The sequence below is a fragment of the Ictidomys tridecemlineatus genome, chromosome 3 (assembly GCF_052094955.1).
Source record: "Ictidomys tridecemlineatus isolate mIctTri1 chromosome 3, mIctTri1.hap1, whole genome shotgun sequence".
Classification (NCBI taxonomy): Eukaryota; Metazoa; Chordata; class Mammalia; order Rodentia; family Sciuridae; genus Ictidomys; species Ictidomys tridecemlineatus.
This window is the reverse complement of record NC_135479.1, coordinates 37,436,821-37,455,568: the sequence shown is the minus strand read 5'-3', so window position 1 is coordinate 37,455,568 and position 18,748 is coordinate 37,436,821. Positions and strand designations below refer to the sequence as shown.

The 18,748-nt window shown below is 48.3% G+C and overlaps 1 protein-coding gene across 1 annotated transcript in view; it reads left to right on the top strand.

Moving 5' to 3' along the window:
• Positions 1–17,413, top strand: part of Unc45b (unc-45 myosin chaperone B) — a 28,712-nt gene extending 11,299 nt beyond the window's left edge. Inside the window, exons 9-19 of the mRNA XM_078042455.1 lie at positions 2,221–2,521; positions 3,221–3,315; positions 3,487–3,634; positions 4,217–4,357; positions 7,720–7,847; positions 8,678–8,744; positions 9,514–9,627; positions 9,955–10,070; positions 10,515–10,632; positions 11,398–11,553; positions 14,383–17,413. Of these exons, the coding sequence (XP_077898581.1) occupies positions 2,221–2,521; positions 3,221–3,315; positions 3,487–3,634; positions 4,217–4,357; positions 7,720–7,847; positions 8,678–8,744; positions 9,514–9,627; positions 9,955–10,070; positions 10,515–10,632; positions 11,398–11,553; positions 14,383–14,643 (1,645 nt within the window). The 3' untranslated portion in view covers positions 14,644–17,413. The remainder of the gene's footprint in view (positions 1–2,220; positions 2,522–3,220; positions 3,316–3,486; positions 3,635–4,216; positions 4,358–7,719; positions 7,848–8,677; positions 8,745–9,513; positions 9,628–9,954; positions 10,071–10,514; positions 10,633–11,397; positions 11,554–14,382) is intronic.
• The last annotated feature ends 1,335 nt before the right edge of the window (positions 17,414–18,748 follow it).

Sequence of the window (18,748 nt, the reverse complement as noted above, 5' to 3'; positions counted from 1 at the left end):
CCTCATGGAGACAGGCTGTGTAATTTAGCAACTTAGTAATCATTAGCTTCCTCGGTGGATGGTTCTGGCTCAGGGTCTCCCATGAAGTTACAATCCTACATTGGCCTGGGCTGCAGCCATCCAAAGGCTTGACTGGACTTCCAAGATGGCGCACTCACATGGTTGGCATGCCGGTGCTGGCTGTTGGTGGGAGGCCTGGGAGGAAACACAGGCTGCAGAAGAGTCCTCACCATGGAAGCTGCTTCCCTGAGTGAGGATCCAGGGTAGAGCAGGGAGGAGGGCAGTGTCTCTCACACACCAAGCCTCAGCAGCTGCACACCATCACTCGCACGTTCTAGTCATTAGGAGCAAGTGCTCAATCTGGCCTTGACCCAGATTCAGTCCCAGGTTGTGGATTCTGCAAATCTTGCCACAAAATTGATACAGGTGAATTAAAACAGGTGGAAATCATCTAGAGCCTATATCTAGATTATATTAATAAATATCATAATTGTGACATTATAGTATTATTATTTTATATTGCATAATGGTATTATATACTATCTTAAAGTTTTCATAGGTATTCTACGTCTGGGACAATGCCACAAGATGGGTTAAGGGAAGAGAATTATATTCCACCTTTGGAAGGGAGGGGTGTCAGTATATTTCTGGACATGGGTTGGGGACGTGGCTCCATGGTAGGGCGGCCTACCTAGCATGCATGAGGCCTTGGGTTCAATTCTCAGCACTGAAAACAACAAAACACTGGGCATATTTTAAACCCACCTCAGTCTCCCGTGGTTGGGAGGAACACCCATGGGCTGTCAGGCAGGAGGCAGGCTCTGGGGAGACTTTAAGTGGCTTTAGAGACGAGGCAGGGTCAGGCCCTCTGAAGCTGAGTGTGCTGGGTCTTCTCCCTGCTGCTCCCTCATCTCAGATGCTCTGTCTGGGTCTCCGTCTGTCCTTATGTGTCCTCTCCCTTCTCCTCTACTGCCATGTGACCTTTGGACTGTTGCAGTGATTTTCCTGGTAGACTGCTCAGATTTCTGGGATACACCTATGGCTCAGTCATGGGGGTGTGGTCAGGAAGCCAGGACTGAGCCAGGTGAGGCTCAGGTGGCGAAGACGCTGCCTTTACTTCGCTTCTCCTTTCTCTCTTCCCAGGGTCTGCAAACTGCTTCTGTAAATGGCCAGAGAAGAACAGAAATATATTTTTCTTTTTAATTATTTTAAAAATATTATTGTTACTATTATTATTTTTGCAGTACTGGAGATGAAACCCAGGGGGCGGGGCTCTACCATTAGTCTATATTTCCAGCCCGTTTTTATTTTTTATTTATTTCCATACAGCTAAGTCGCTGAGGCTGGTCTTGAACTTCCTGCCTCAGCCTCCCAAGCAGCTGGGATTATAGGCACTCACCCCCATGCCTGGCTTATCTATTTTTTAAAATTCATTCTTTAATTATAGGTGGACACTATTTTAATTTTATTTTTACGTGGTGCTGAGGATTGAACCCAGTGCCTCACGCTTGCTTGCTAGGTGAGTGCTCTATCTCTGAGCCACAACCTCAGCCCTATTTATTTTTCTAAAAAACCCTTTAAAATACAAAAATGCTTCTCTGCCCCTGGATCTGCCGCCCCTGCTCTCTCCTATGGCTTCTGCTGACCCCGACTTTGGTTCTCCTAGAGCTCCTCACGGTGACCCTGGCTTTTCCTACAGAGCTTCAGCTTTTCCCGCTCACTCCAGAGCCCCCCATGAGATCCCAAGTTGAGTTCCACCCCCTCACTTGACAGAGGAAGGGGCTGAGATGTGATGCCAAGCCATCCAGTGCACGGGCACCTTGCTAGGTCCTCTGCCCCCTGTGGCCGTGGGTGCCATCTGTCCCTCCAGATGCTGTGCTGTGCTGTGGACTCTGGGCTGGAGGCCCAGTCCCTCATGCCAAGTTAAAATAGCTTTGCTGGTTGTTCCAGCTCCAGAGTCTTCCCCAGCTGAGGCTTTGTGGTGACTGCATTGTAGCCTGATGCCTCCCTCTATCCAGTGCAGCTTCCTTAGTACAACCACTGCTATCCTCAGTTTACAGATCAAGAATCGGAAGCTCGAGAGGTTCAGCGAATTGCCCAATGTCACACAGCACACGAGTGGTAGAATCAGGATGCCAATCCAAATCTTTCTGCCTCCACATCTCACTCTTTCCATCCTCTTGGACCTGTTATCTTGACAATCCTCACTCTCTGTTTTAGGGGCAAGTTTGACCCCCAGGACATGGACAAGAATGTGAATGCCATTCAGACCGTGTCTGGGATCCTTCAGGGGCCCTTTGACCTGGGCAATCAGCTACTGGGAATGAAAGGCGTTATGGAGATGATGGTGGCGCTGTGTGGCTCAGAGCGCGAGGCTGACCAGCTGGTGGCCGTGGAGGCCCTCATCCACGCCTCCACCAAGCTCAGCCGCGCCACCTTCATCATCACCAATGGTGTGTCATTGCTCAAAAGCATCTACAAGACCACCAAGAATGAGAAGATCAAGATCCGCACGCTGGTGGTGAGTAGGCTGGGCACCACCTGCCCAGGACCAGCCACCGTGCTGAGCACCGAGCACCCCAGGAAGAACGGGGGTGCTCTCCATTCTAGAGGAGACACCACACCCCTATGGGCCCCTGCAGAGCAGAGTGACATGGGGACAGAGATTCAGAATGGTGGGCCCTGCATTTAATCCTGGCCATGTTTTCCTCCTGAGTTTTTTCCAGAAAACATTTTCAGAATGAACGCTAAAAAGCCAGTTTCTTTAACCAGCATGTGTGTGTGGCAGTTAAGCCTGTTTTCTTTCTTCCATTTTCATTTTATTGAAATTACTTCCATGGATCTTTTCTTTATCTTGTGAACAATTACCCCAAAGATTAGAGTCATTGATCCAGTGTTTATTCACATCTTTTTTTTTTTTTAAACTGATCTTTGCCTCTGATGTAGTGAATTTCTTTATATGGAAGATTTTTTTTTCCTACAAGAGTTTAATTTTCTCTGGGTTACATTTTGCACATTTGAATTGGTCCCTCATATGGCATGACTTCCTTGCATTTTTTTGTGCCCTAACCAGGCTGCCCACTGCAGTTGCACATGGTTACCATCCTCTCATGTGGATTTTTCAAACTACCTGTGAGGTTATCTGGCCACAGGGACCTGTTAGAGCAAGGCCTGTCCCCAAACCATGTCCCTGATCCTGCATGTGTCTGTCCCTCCACAGGGCCTCTGCAAGCTCGGCTCTGCAGGGGGCACAGACTATGGTCTCAGGCAGTTTGCTGAAGGGTCCACAGAGAAGCTGGCCAAGCAGTGTCGCAAGTAAGAGGGTCATTTCCAGCCCCTCCTCATGGGCTTCTGTGTAGGGCCCTCTGGGCTGCACTCTGGTGGGTGGTGAAAGGCCCCTCACCTGCTCTCCACCACCCTGAGGTCGCTTCACTCTTTACTGGAGCCCTGTCACCTTCCCCAGCAGCTCTCCCTCCCCACTTCCAGGTGGCTGTGCAATGCAGCCATAGACACCCGCACCCGGCGCTGGGCAGTGGAGGGCCTGGCCTACCTCACCCTGGATGCTGATGTGAAGGACGACTTTGTCCAGGACATCCCGGCTCTGCAGGCCATGTTTGAGCTGGCAAAGGCAAGTGTGGCCCTGACCTCCAACCGGATTCAGGGCCTACCGGATTCAGGGCCCTGCAGCCCTCCTGTAATCTGGTTGGCCATTTCCCTCTTTCTGGCTCTCATGTTACCTGGGCTGAAAGTGAATCCACATGCCTTCCTGGCAGAGGGAGTATGAACAGGAAGATGGCATATTTGCCCATGGCCATGAGTGAGGAGGTCCCGAGGGACTTGGGGCAGTGCTTCACTCCCTCTGGAAGTGCGGGAAGGATTTCCAGTAGAGCCAGAGCAGAACTCCAGCTCTCACCCAAGTGCCTACTCCAGGTAGTGGGATGTGAGTGCGCTGGGCTTCTGAAAGGCACCAAGCAAGGTGCTGGGTGAGAAGCCACTGGCCTACTGTTGTGGTGCTGCTGGGGTTCAGGAGCACTTCTGCCACCCTCTAAGAGCAGAGCCAGTTCCCCTCCTGTGCCACCTGTACTTCTCCAAGCCGAGCCCCACCAGCCACACTCCTTCCAAACCAACTTGCCCGCCATGTCAGGGAGCTGTCTTGGAAGCAGAGTCCGGTTCCAAAGTTCCTTTCTGCCTTCCCCCCCTAACCCGGTGTCTACAGACCAGTGACAAGACCATTCTGTACTCGGTGGCCACCACCCTGGTGAACTGCACCAACAGCTACGATGTCAAGGAGGTCATCCCCGAGCTGGTGCAGCTGGCCAAGTTCTCCAAGCAGCACGTGCCTGAGGAGCACCCCAAGGTGGGTACAGGATGCCCCTGGAGGGGGACTGTGTCTCCAGACCTCCCAAACAGGTGGAATGGGAAAATCCCGGGGTGCAGGCAGCTGTGTGGAATGTGTTTGGGAGGATTGGGGATAAAATACTGATCAACTGAGGATGATAATGGTAAGTTTGTCCAGCAGATGGCGTTCATGCTTTTCCTTTGTTTTCTGTCTTGGGAGAAAAAACAAGTTTTAGAGTTTAATTTGACACAGAGCCCTGAGGAACATGGTTTTCATATGTGGAATCTAGAGAGGGAATAAAAGGGGAAAAGTAGGTGGGACCTCATGAAAATAGGAGAGAGACCAGTAAGGAGAGGAAGGGGGCCACGAGGAAGGAGGAGGGGAGGGCAAGGGAAGGTCCTGGGGATTGATTTTATGTTGTTGATTTCATAGATATGAGACAGCTTTATATCATACTTCCAAGACTTATAAAGATTTGATTTTCTGGGATATCTGGATTTGGGGATGGGTGTTGATGAATATTGAGAGGAGGAAGTGGGGGTCAGCATGAGCCCAGGTGTCACAAATCTCCTTGGGAGCCTAATACAAGAAAATGATTTACATATTATTTGCATATAAGTACATATGAAAAAATATTCCCAGCCAATAAAATAATTTAGATTTTTAAAATGATCAAAATGATAATCCTAGGTTGCAAGACTGTCGTAGGAAGACAGCAGGAAACAGTTTTATTTGGCTGCAGCCAGGTTCAGAGGGCACAGCTTTTGCTGTAATCAATTAATTCCCTGAACCCCGAGTTCAAGTAGTTGTAGAATTTTATACCCGGAATGGAAGGGGGGGGGCTCAGAAGTTCACAGACTGCATAAGTTCACATAAAAGCAGCTTTTTCTTTCCTGTTCTGGGCAAGTTAATCCTTCAATGACAACACCTGAGAAGGGGAGAGCTTCTTCTCCCCTTTCTTCCCTCCCCCTGCCAGCTGTTACCATGGAGCCCGATTTGTAACTTCTTTTATTTGGAAAATGTGGGCAACTCTGTGAAGCCCAGCTCAAGGCCAGAGACCTTGATAAAGAATTTGTCTTTTTTTTTTTTTTAAATCACACTTTGCAAACACACTTCTACAAACTACCATACTGGATACATGTTTATAAAAAACAAGTAAAGGGGCGTCCAGCACGTGGAGTGCCGACTTCTTCCTGGCCAGTCACCAAGTAAAATAGAGCAACAGGAAATTAGGAAGTTTAACTACATTGAACTTTTTTTGTAGACACTCTTTTGCTTATAGTCTTAAAATCAATTATGGTGAAGATTTCTGGAGAAGCTTAGGTAAGATTCTTTTTTGTGGAGGAGGGGGGTGCCACTACAAAACCAATGAAAGTGTGCAATAGAGAAAATAACCACTCCTCATAATGTATCCCCGTGACCACTGTTGGCATTTGGGTATGTTGTGCTACCCACCAGAGACTGTTGTTTTTCTGTGCATCTTTTTTCTTTTTTTAAAAAAATTAAACTCTATTTAAATTTTTATTGGCACAATGTACATATACAAAATAGTGGGATTTTTTTCTTCCTATAGTTATAATCAGAATGTAGTAATCATTTTGTCTGATTTTGGAAAAATAATTTTGGGGGGGGAGGAGGAACACTCACCCTGTGTGTGGGATTGTAAATTAGCACAATCACTGTGGAGATCAGTATGATGTTCCTTAAAAAGCTAAGAATAGGACTACCATATGACCCAGTGATAACACTCCTTGGGATTTATCAAAAAAATTTAAAGTCAGCATACTCTTGGAATACATGCATACCCAGGTTTACAGCAACATAATTCACAATAGCCAAGTTATGGACCCCAGCCTAGGTGTCTGTCAACAGATGAATGGATAAAGAAAATGTATATACATGTAAAGGAGTTTCTTCAGCCATAAAGAAGACCAAAATCATGTCATTTGCAGGAAAATGGATGGAACTTGAGAGCATTATGTTAAGCAAAATAAGCCAAACTTATTTTGTCAAAGGTCATGTGTTTTCTTTCATTTGTGGAAAGTAGAGAGAAAAAAAGGAGGAAAAGAGGGGGGAATCTCATGAAAATAGAAGGGAGACTAGTTAGGGAAGAAGGGGACCAGGAGGAAGAAGGAAGGGAGGGAAAGGGAAGGTTCTAGGGAACTAAATTGACCAAATTATGCCACGTGCATGTATGAATGTGTCACAGTGAATCCCACTGTTCTGTATAATTATAACACACCAAGAAAAATTAAAAGCATATGGTGTGATGTGGGTTGGTTATGTGACAATATTATGCTATTCTATATAAGAGACTTGAGAACAAGATACTTTGTGTATTTTGCACATGGCCTCCCATTCTCTGAACTGTTTTTAAAAGTGGCAGGCACACTTCACCCAGGCAAGGGTGCACAGCGTGTCCTGCTGCTATGAAGGTCCCCTGTGCCTAGAGGTAGCACATGATGTCCGTCTCTTCCCCGCCAATCCCCATTCCGAGGACCAACCTGGGGTTGACTTTGGGTTTCCAGCAAAGCCCACTCCATGGCTGTCAGCTTCACCTGCTGTCCCCATTTACTCCTGTCTATATTCCCCTCCCCGTCCCCCAATGGAAGGCCAACCTTTTGCAAGAAAGTCACTGTATGTGTCAACAGTGCTTGGGATCATCCCCTTTTCACTTCACTTCTCTGAGAAAGAGAGAGTTGAGTCTTTGACGTTGACTTTCTTAGAGCATCAGCTCCGCAGGCTCTGTGCTGGGAGCAGGTTGGGCAAAGCAGAGAAGAAGTTCTTACCTGATGGGCGTTGTTTCGGCAAAGGGAACCTAGAGAAGTGCGTTACTTCCTTTTGCTTCTCTAACACCTTGCCACAAACACAGTGGCCTGAAGAACACATCCGTTACCTTACAGCTCTGGAGGCCGGAAGTCAGAGCATCTGTCCCCCTGGGCTGACGTCCAGGGGTCTGCAGGGTTGGCTCCTTCTGGAGTCTCTAGGGGAGAATCTTATTCCTTGACTTTTTCAACTTCTAGAGGCCACCTACATTCTTTGGTTGTGACCTTGAATCCTTTTAACTTTTTCTGTTTTCACACCTCCTAGTATTAACCCTGAGCTTACTGTGCTGTGGTTGCATCGTGATTACTTAGGGCCTACCTACATTATCCAGGATTATCTCCCCTTCCCCAGTTCCTTCACTTGATCATCTTGGCAAAGTCCCTTTTGACATGTGAGGTCACACATTCTCAGGTTCTAGGGATTGGGCTGTGGTCATCTGGGAGGGCCATTAGTGAGCCAACCCTAAGAAGTCAGAAACATACCATCTGAAGTTCCAGCACAGATCTGCCTGGTGCCCAGGCCCCTTCTCCATTGCCGACTCTCCCATCCCCCAGGACAAGAAGGACTTTGTGGACATGCGGGTGAAGAGGCTCCTGAAGGCAGGTGTCATCTCCGCTCTCTCCTGCATGGTGAAAGCAGACAGTGCCATCCTCACTGACCAGACCAAGGAGCTGCTGGCCAGGTGCCACTGCAGGGGGCCAGGGGCTGGGCCTGAGGGGACTGGAGGGCAGGAGGCTGGATGGGGAGATGGAAATGGTGGGGGCCTACATGAGGGACTGAGTGGGCCACTGGGTGTCCTAGAGACTGAAGGGGACCAACAATGACAATGACATGATGGGGCAGAGGTGACAGGTGGAAGCTTGTGTCAGAAGGTGTTCATTCTGGTTGCCTTGTTCCCAGAGATCAAAGGCACAAAGTGCAGACTACTGGGAATGATCAGGTCCAGTGCAACAGGTGCCCTGTGGGGAGGCACAGGGGTGGGGACATGAACAATGGCACCCAAGCAGCCAGACTGGAGGGCCAGGGCTCGGCAGCCAGGAAGGCCTGGTGGAGGTGACAGCTGAGCCCTGATGGAAGAAAAGGAGCCACTCTAATGCGGGGGAGGGAAAGGCTGCAGGCCTGGAAACAGCATCTGCAGAGACACCAAGGACAGAGGAGATTTCTCTAGAGCAAGGAGGCCCAGGAGGGAACCGTGCTCACAGGGAATTAGGAGACCGTGGAGGAGGAGTTCCTCTTGGGTGGCGAGGGGCACAAAGGAGCCCCTGGCAGTGCCCATAAGCAGGAGTGGGGTGGCTCTTTTCAGCCTTGCTTGGCCTCACTTTCTTCCGTGCCACTTAACATCATCACAGCGTCTTCCCAAGGTGGCTCATCGTGCATTGTGGGGCAGGAGCACACGGGTGCACTCTCCGGCTTTCCCTGTTCACCCTGGGGCTTCCTGGGCTCTGGCTGCTGGTCTGCGATGGGAGAGGCTGCTGGCAGTTCAAATGCTCTCCTTTATTCTTGGCTCTGCAGGGTGTTCCTGGCGCTCTGTGACAACCCAAAGGACCGAGGCACCATTGTGGCTCAAGGTGGTGGCAAGGTAAAGGGTCAGGATAAAGTCTTTGCTTTCCTAGAAGGTGATCTGCTTCACAGGAGCACACAGACTGTGTATGGGTGTGTACTTGTGTGGGTGTGCTCATGTACCCCTAACCTGGCCCGAGAATCCTGTATCCCCAACCCAGCCCAACCTCCTCAAATACGGGCAACTCAGTTATTTGCACTGTTTGTGCTCATGGCCCCAAACCAATTTCTGCTTGATTGGCTGGTGCCATGGATGGACTCTGGAATGTCTTTATCTTCCTTGCTCTTGGAAGGAAGCCTGGTACAAAGATGGAGACTGTGGACTTTCCTGTAGACTAGAGTTGAGTCTTGCTGTGTAACCTGGGGCAGATGCTTACTCTCACTGAGCCACAATTTCTTCATCTGTAAGGTGGAGGCAGGACCCACACACTCACCTTTCAGATGTCACCAGGATTATATAAAATACATGCAAAGCGCACCGTAGGTGCTCAATAAGTGTCTGCTGTTACTATTAGGTGTGCCTTAGACAGTAAGGAATCCATTTATTATTTCTCCAAAAATTGAAGGAACCTGTGGATGGGTGGGCAGAAGTGGGGTTGAAGACCTTGATGATTGGGACCCAGGGGAGTGCATCTATGGCTGAGTAGTTGTTTTCCATGATGCTCAAGGGCTGATGATGTCGCAGAGTCTCCGTGAACCTCTGATGGGACAGAGAGACAGCAGCTGGGGTGGGAAGATGGGAGAGGGCTCTGGATCTGTGGCCTAGGTGACTGTGCCCTTTCTTGCAGGCCCTGATCCCGCTGGCTTTGGAGGGCACGGATGTGGGCAAGGTGAAGGCGGCCCACGCTCTGGCCAAGATCGCGGCTGTCTCTAACCCGGACATCGCCTTCCCTGGAGAGCGGGTGGGTATTTGGGATGAGTGGGGTGGGGCTGTGGGAGGAGTCTCTCGGCTCTCATCACCCCAACCTGGGAGAGGGACCTGGTGCTGTTTCAGGGCGGGTGATGATTCACCTGGATGCCTGGCCTGGCTGTGCCTGTGACAAACAGGACTGTCCCCTCAGAAATGTTGCAAAGTAAAGGCAACATTCCTGCCTCTGAGGATCATTGTGCAGATGAGGTCCGACAACACAGGAAAGTGCTTTGGAAATTAAAGGCTGGCCACCTACCAATGCAGAGAATGGAGGGAGATGTGGCCCTCGCCCGACCTGATCCGCGACCCCTCCCCACAGGTCTATGAGGTGGTGCGGCCCCTTGTGCGTCTCCTGGACACACAGAGGGACGGGCTGCAGAACTACGAGGCTCTCCTGGGCCTCACAAACCTGTCTGGGCGGAGTGACAAGCTCCGGTGAGTGGGGTGGGGTGGAAAGGGCAGGGGTGGGGAGAGGTGCCCCAGAAATTTGGGTTGGAATTTCACAGGTCATGAGCTCAAGCTGCTGAGCTCAGATGACAGCATCAGAGGCACTGGGTAGAAACCACAGCGGGAAGGGGTTTGCATTGGAGGACAGAAAGACCACACAGAGACTGTGCGAAGCCCAAGGACTAGCAAAAGGGATCTCCAGTGGGGTGGTGTGTTCCTCCCAGGGCGCGGCCGTGCCCAGGATGCGAGGCCATTTAGTTTATACCCATGGTGCCCCTCCTGGACCAGGAGCAGCAGGTTGCATGCCACCCAGCTGGCTGATGGTGCGGGAGGGACACCATTAGGATGGAGAAATGGCCCCGGCGTGGCCAAATCCCCGCATGCTCACTACTAAGGACTCAGGCCCTCTCTTTCTCCACCCTCTCGTCCCAGACAGAAGATCTTCAAGGAGAAGGCCTTGCCGGACATCGAGAACTACATGTTTGAGAATCATGACCAGCTGCGGCAGGCGGCCACAGAGTGCATGTGCAACATGGTGGTCAACAAGGAAGTGAGGACTGGGCTCGGGGCAGTGGGGGCAGACCCAGGCGGGGAGGGTCAGGCCAGCAGCCAGGCCTGGTGTGAGGTCAGGGGCTCCTAGGATGAGACTAAACTAGCGTTTTGACCAGAGAACCCAGGAATATCTAAATCTTTCCTACATTACAGCCCCTCTCCCTGTAGACACCCTGAGAAAAACATATTCACAACATCCTGTTATTCCAGGCTGGGTTTTTGACTCCAAAGCTTGTGCAGGATGAGGTGCAAGGTACTATTTTCCCAGTCTTCTTAGTCTTGAATATCATCATAACAAAGCAGGATATGAAACCAGGGCCTATTAGCCATACAGAGAGGCTAGACGACATGGGACTTCATTGTGTAGCAAACCTGGAAGGCCCAGGCCTTGGGAGAACCATTGCAAGCTTTCCCAAGGGGAAATGAAGCAGGTTCCTTGGGCATCAGCCCCTCCAGCAGTCCTGCCTGCCTCTTTTGCTGGTGTCAAGTTGAATGCAGAGGTGGTGCAGCCTGCTGGGTGTGGGTGGGTGGGGGGATCCCTTATTCTCTTTGACCTTTTAATTGGAGGAATTTCACCCAACCAATCAGGGAAGGCTTCCAGGGGGAGGTGGCATGGGCAAGCTGATGGAAGAAGCAGGAAAACTCCCAGGGATCCTGGGTCAGAGAACTTCAGATGCAAGCCTGCTTCCCTCTTCCCCTGCCTCACCCCAGGAGGCGCAGGTGGGGGGCATTTGTCTCTGAACCCTGCAGCTGCCTCCCACAGGTTCAGGAGAGGTTCCTGGCGGATGGGAATGACCGGCTGAAGCTGGTGGTCCTGCTCTGTGGGGAGGATGATGACAAGGTGCAGAATGCGGCCGCTGGAGCCCTGGCCATGCTGACAGCAGCGCACAAGAAACTGTGCATCAAGATGACCCAAGTGGTGAGTGTGGGTCCTGGGACAGGAAGAGGCTGGGCGTGCACCAGAGAATCTCCCCACGCTGTCCCAGATGATCCTCTGGGGAGGCCATTCCACAGGGCAATCCCTGCCAGTCCCCATTTCTATTCCTCCTGCCTTAGGAGAGGAGGTCTGTATCCCTTGGCTTCTTCTGGTCATTATGTGCACCTCCTGAGTATGCTGGCTTAAATCCCCTCTGTGTAGTTTCATCCATTATCTTCCATGGTACATACAACTCATTACTTAAGAACACAACAATCCAGCTGGGCACCATGGTGCACACCTAGAATCCCAGTGACCCAGGAGGCCTCAGCCTCCTGCCTCAGCAGGATGATCAGAAGTTCAAGGTCAGCACTGGCAACTTTGTAAGACTCTGTCTCCAAGTTAATAAAAATAAATGGACTGGGGATATAGCTCAGCGTAGAGCACTCGCTCAGCATGTGCAAGGCCCTGGGTTAGATCCCCAGAACTGAAAAAAAAAATCACAATAATACCAGCAATGCTCACTGCTGCTGGGCTCCTGAGCTCCCCAGAGAAGCGTGGGAGTGGTTGGGCTGCTGCAGGGAGCTTATGGTTTGGTGAAAAGGCTGCAGGTTCCCCAAAGTGGCTATGATGAGCAGCTCCTAAGATGGGACTGGGGCCACCACAGCAGGTGTGATGGGACTGATGTGGACATAAAGATGGGTGCCAAATGCAGCTCTCCTTGTTTGGCCAAATTGAGCCTGTGCACTCAGGCCCACTGGTGGTGAAAAACGTGAACGTCTCATGTCAAGTGTACTCACGTCTGGGTGAGGCAGGTGTTTCAAATAGATGATTTAAGGTATGTGTGTATGTGTGTGCGTGCATGGGTGCAGGTGTGTGTGTGTGTGTGTGTGTGTGTGTATGTGTGTGTGTGTGTGTGTGTTTCTCTATGTTCTAAAGGGCTTAAGCTCTCATGGCACCAGAGGTTCTCTGCTGGAGGTAGCTCATGGGCATGGTCTTTGGGTTTCAGCCTCTTCCCTACAGCAAACCTCTCAAAACTGTAATGTGTGTCAAAACTACCTGGAGAGCTTGTGAAAACAGTTTCCCCAGGTGTTCTGATTCAGTCGACTGGGGTTGGGAAGCTTCTGGTCTGTGGACCACACTTGGAAGCCATTGCATTAGAGAAGCTTCTGCTGGAACACCTGTGGAATACCCATGGATGCTGTCTGTCTCCTGGCACTTTCTGTATGCCAGGTGTCACTCTGAGCCTTTACATAGATGCATCATTTATTCCTCCCAACAACTCTATAAAGTGAGTATTATTATTACCTTTAATTTCTGGACAAGGAAACTGAGGTACAGAACGTAATGAGCCCAAGAGCACAGTTAGTTAGGAAGGACTGGAGTCCTTCGGGATTGCCAGTCTACCCCTGCACTTCTTCATTCTTCCCGAGGGTCTCAGTATTCTTGGCCATCTTCTTGTCCCATCATGGACATGCTGGGGGACTCATGAGACTTCCCAGGCCCATCTTTGGTACAACCCTGGGGCCTTTTGAATGCTGGGCATCTCTATGGTCTCATGGCAGCTGGGCTGTGCCCAGGGAAGCCAGGCTGCAGATCCTCCTGCCTGGGATCCTGATTGAATTTCTGTCATCCTTTCCCTTGATCGCCCAGCGACATTCCAGAGAGACCCATTAGCAGATGTTCATCAGCATAGAAAAGGTCCTTGAACCTTCCACAGTTAGATGGTTTTCATGTTCTTTCCTGGGGCAGAAGACCTAGTGTAGTGTGTCAAAAAATGTGCTTAGAAGCCTGAAAGGCAGGTACTTGTCTTTTCCTCTCTCTGCCTCCATCTCCCTATCCGAGAGCAGCACATGCAGGAAGGGATCCCTGCAGACGAAGGGTGGATGAAGGCATGAGGGAGCCCAGGGGAAAACCTCTGGATTGGTGTCAGGTCACCAGGGCTTGTTGAGCCCCCATGCTAAGCTCTTTCCATGAATCATCTCATTACTCAGCGTGATGTTAGAGGAAGGTGGAGCAGAAGACAGGGGAGGCTCCTGAAGCTTAGAGAAGGTGAATAGCCTAACCAAGGCCATGTGGATGGTATAAATGCTGATCTAGGATGGGAACACTGGTTCTCTGACTGCAGAACCCATGCCTATGCGATGCCTATTCTGCTCTGCTGCCTGGGGTGTGTCTATTGAAGGCTAAAGGAGTCAGTCTCCTGGTTCTACTCTCAGCTTTATCACTGTCTCCTAGGGTGATCAGAGTGATCTAGAGTCCTGCTCCCCCATGCACAGTAATTGGACATCTTCATTTCTGTGGATGGTGGATTGAGGAAGAATGGAGGAGAGGATTCACTCCAGACTCTGGTGTTGATTCTAGGCAAAGCCATGCCTCCCTGCATGGAGCTGTAGTGTGAAAGGCACTTGGCTTGGCAGAAGCAGGCATTGCCCATGAACCCAGAGTGAGAAATCTGATTTCTTTACTTTCTTTCTTTTCTTTTTTTTTTTTTTTTTTGTGGTGTTAGGAATTGAACCCAGGGCCTTGTGCTTGGAAGGCAAGCCCTTTACCAACGGAACTGTATCCACAGCCCAAGAATTCTCATTTCTGAACACTCCACATCCCCATTCTGCTCAGACATGCAGTGGGCCTGTCTCTTTACTCTCATGTTGCTTAAGATGTGAATAGATGGAGGATGTTAATCCTCTGTATTTCCAGATATGTGGCCATAGCTAAGTTACTTGGCTGTAAGTGTGGCCAATGCTTTCTACTTATCTTGTCCCCAAATCTCCTCTCTCTGTCTCCCTCCTGATTCCTTGACTCCTTTCTTCCCTTTTCGGCCCTCTCCAGACAACCCAGTGGTTGGAGATCCTGCAGCGGCTTTGCCTGCATGACCAGCTGTCAGTCCAACACCGGGGCCTGGTCATCGCCTACAACCTGCTGGCAGCCGATTCTGAACTGGCCAAGAAGCTGGTGGAGAGTGAGCTGCTGGAGATCCTGACTGTGGTGGGCAAACAGGAGCCGGACGAGAAGAAGGCGGCTGTGGTTCAGACAGCCAGGGAGTGTCTCATCAAGTGCATGGATTATGGCTTCATTAAGCCAGTGTCATAGACTAGGGCCCCCAGAGGTGCCGAGGCTGGTTCTGTATTGTGTCAAGTCCTGCGCTGGGTACTCCCAGAGTGTCAGTTCATTTGTGGATCGTAGCAGTGACAATTAGTTTTCAACATAATGGAAAATGTTTGTTTCCTGAGTTGTTCCCACTTGTCCTAAGAAAGTTTGGGTGTTTCTGGCTCTCTTGCTCCCTGCCTCCTTACGTGTGTCATGATCTAGAAGTTCCTGGAATAATCTCCATCTGTAATTAGAAGACAGATTGGATAATTTTTTTTTTGCACCCATCCTGAAGGTCAGGATAATGGGCTGAAGTTCTTTCTATTTTGGAAAATGAATTGTGCGGTAGGTAGGAACTAACAGACGTGTGTCTATGAGGATTAATGCTGTTGTATTTGGATTCTGGCTTGTGCTGGTTTTCATACCCTCTCCCCACACTGTTGGATCAGGCTGTCCAGAAGTGCTTTTTCACCTGCAGTGCCCTGTCCCAGCCCTGTGCCCCTTCCCTTCACCCCACATTGATGGAAGTATAGTTTATGTCGGGCACAGGGGCATCATCCTTGAGATTTGCTTGGCAAAGTCTTCCAAGCAAGATGGGCACAGTGAATATAAATAAAACTCAATATACTTTAAGCAAAAATTAAATTTATCTTGGCCGCCCAGGGAAAGGCCTGACATGGTTGTTAGATCCAGTGGTTCAACGTTGTCACCAACATTATTCTCTGGGTTGGGGGGGGGTCTTTTTCTCCCTCTCATCTCCCCACCCCATATCTTGTCTTGATTTCCTCTGGAGTTTGACCTCATTCTCTGTGAGGCTCTCTCCGTGCGGGAGGAATAATAAGTCTCCAGCAGCTCCAGACTTACATAGTTGTTATGGTTCATTACAGTAGAGAAGAAAAGGACCATTTTCAGTAACCCAGCAAAATTCCCAGCAGTGAGTAGGATGTCCAGCTTGGGTTGCATTTCTGTCCGTGAGCCAATCCTATCCAGAGGTGACTGGTCAGCCAGGCTCAGGTCATATCAATGAATCTGGGATGAGAAGGAGCTTCATTCCTGTCCAATTGACATGGATGGATCAGGGTTCCTAAAGAATGGAAGAGACGTGTCACCACAGAAGAATGTTATGATCAAAGAACGTGCTCTGGATGTCAGGCCTAGGCACAGAAGAATGACACAAGCAGGGTGCTTGTAGATGTGACTTTCTCGATGAATATTGACTTCCCAGCATGGCTGAGACCTCTGTGATGGAGTGCTGCGCTGCAGTATGTCCCAGTTCCATCCACATTTATTGAAAGGCCAACGTTTCTGATAATCAGCATTGGGTAGAAGGTAGGGCTTTGAGATTTATGGCTCTTGATGAAAATTACAATTATTTTAGTACAATAAATATAATTGTACACATCTTTGGAAAATCACCTGAATAAGACACAGACAGATTGCTGGAAAGTTGCACCATTAGGACTGGGTCAAATTTTAACATGATTTCACCTCCTAGAGAACAGGTGCAAACATCAGGAGAACTGAGCCTTCAGATCTTCTCTGTACTAACAACCCTCACGTACACCTTCCCCAGCGCTTATGTGAGCTTGCACAGCAGAAACCATTCTCGTCTTCTCCTTCTTATTCTGACAGAGAATGGCAGTCACTGAGGTGTGGTCCTTTTGAAAATATATACAACATTTTTTAGTAATAAATGGTGTGATTTGACCTGTCTATCTTCTCCTTTCCCCACATTTAGGACTGAGTGGGTGTATTAAGTGCTTTAGAAAAATCTCTCAGAGATAGGGCCAAAGTCTTATTCATTTTCACTTTTGTGAGATTATTACCTATTAGCCTGGTGTTGGTGCACACCTGTAATCCCAGTGAGTAAGAAGTCCGAGGCAGGGGAATGACAAATTTGAGACCAGCCTGGGGAAATTAGTGAGAACTTGTCTCAAAAATAAAATAAAATAAAATAATGAATAAAATAAAATATAAACTCAATAAATACAATAAAACAAAACAATGCAAAAACACCTAAAACAAAACAATAGAATAAAATACAATATAATAAAGTAAAGCAATAAAATAAAATAAAATGGACTGGAGATGTAGCTCAGTGTGGAGCATTTGCCTAGCAGGCCCTGGATTCAATCCTCAGTACTACAACAAACAAACAAAACCCACTGTAAGAAACTGCCTTTACTTCCCACTCCTTAGTTACAGAAGCCATTGGCTTTTCCAACCTGGACTCAGTCATTTTTCTTTGCAGGACACAGATAAGCGCGTCCTTCCTAGCAATTTTCTTTCTTTTCACTTATTGTGGTATCTCACTAAAAAACATCAAGGAGCAGCCAGTGTGTGCCAACTTCCTAACCATTTTCCTTAGAGCAAACCCATGAGTACATCTGAAGTATGCTTCTTAAATTTCAAATACTGGAGAAAGTCAGTATTGTTTTCATTTCTTTCTAATTGAAATACATTATTGTCAGAGAACTTACCTATATAATATTCATCCTTCACATTTGAGGAGCATGGAATTTTAAATTTTATATCTCCAAAATTATATTTTATAAGAAGTGAACTGAACCTCTTTTCCCCTTTGTCTTCCTGTTTGTTAAAAGTGAATGGCAGGGCTGTGGCTGTGGCTCAGTGGTAGCGCACTTGCCTGGCATGTGTGAGGCACTGGGTTCGATTCTTAGCACCACATATAAATAAAATAAAGATCTATCAACAAGTAAGAAAAAAAATTTTTAAAAAGTGAATGGAAAACAACTTCTGTTTCTAACACTAGTATCATGGCTGTTGCAGACTATATATGTATATTTCTATATATATATATATTTATTATTATTAGTTGTTCAAAACATTACAAATCTCTTGACATATCATATTTCATACATTTGATTCAAGTGGGTTATGAACTCCCAGTTTTACCCTGTATACAGATTGCAGAATCACATCGGTTACACATCCACGTTTTTACATACTGCCATACTAGTGTCTGTTGTATTCTGTTGCTTTTCCTATCCTCTACTATCCCCCCTCCCCTCCCCTCCCCTCCCATCACCTCTCTCTACCCCATCTACTGTAATTCATTTCTCTCCCTTGTTTTTTTCCCTTTCCCCTCATTTCCTCTTATATGTAATTTTGTATAACAATGAGGGTCTCTCTATTTTTTCCAAGAGAAAAAAATATATAGAAAAGTAGGCAAAATTTAATCTGTTTAAAAGCATCAAGGAGCAATTGAGGCAGTGAGGACTTGAGAGGTGAAGATCAGGGAAAAAAGAAAAAGCAGAGAAGGAACTTGATTTTTTTTTTTTTTTTGGCACTAGGATTGGAACCAGGGCCCCATGCATGCTAGGCAAATGCTCCACCATTGAACTATAACCCCCGCCCCAGAGAAACTGACTTAGGTGTAGGCTTTTTCACTAAGGAAGTTGAAAATGTTAGTGGTAGAGACCATTGATTATCAAAGAAGAAATAGATCTGGGTGGAGTAGCACATGCCTGTAATCCCAGGGACTTGGGAGGCTGAGGAAGGAAGACTGCAAATTCAAAAGCCAGCCTCAGCAACTTAACAAGACCCTAAACAACTTAGCAAGGCTCTGTATGAAAATAAGAAGTAAAAAGGGCTGGGGATGTGGCTCAGGGGTTAAGTGCCCCCGAGTATAATTCCTGTTACCAAAGAAAAGAGGAAGAAAGAGGAAGAGGAAGGGGGGAGGAGAAGGAGAAAGAAAAGAAATAGAAAATATTAATGCAGTAATCTATTAAAATCCGAATCCCAATCAATACATCTGAATGCCAAGGTGATAGATTTCCTTGCAGTTGATACACATGAAATCTTTTGGAGGTATTAGGATGGGCTTAGGCCTGAGCCTAAGCAACTCCATTTTAAAAACTCCAGTTTGAAACCTGCAGTCTCACCAGGCACACCCACAGAGCCCTCCAGTATGGCCTCAAACAAGTTACTTCCCCTCACCCTGATAAACAGAGTGAGGCCTCTGGCAGGCTGACCCGAGGGAAAGGCAGAAGATCAGGATAGAGACCACCAGACCAGATGTTTCTGACCCCAGGGTAAATGATGTCATGGAGAAATCTGGTGGTAGCTGATCAAGACTGAAAATGGG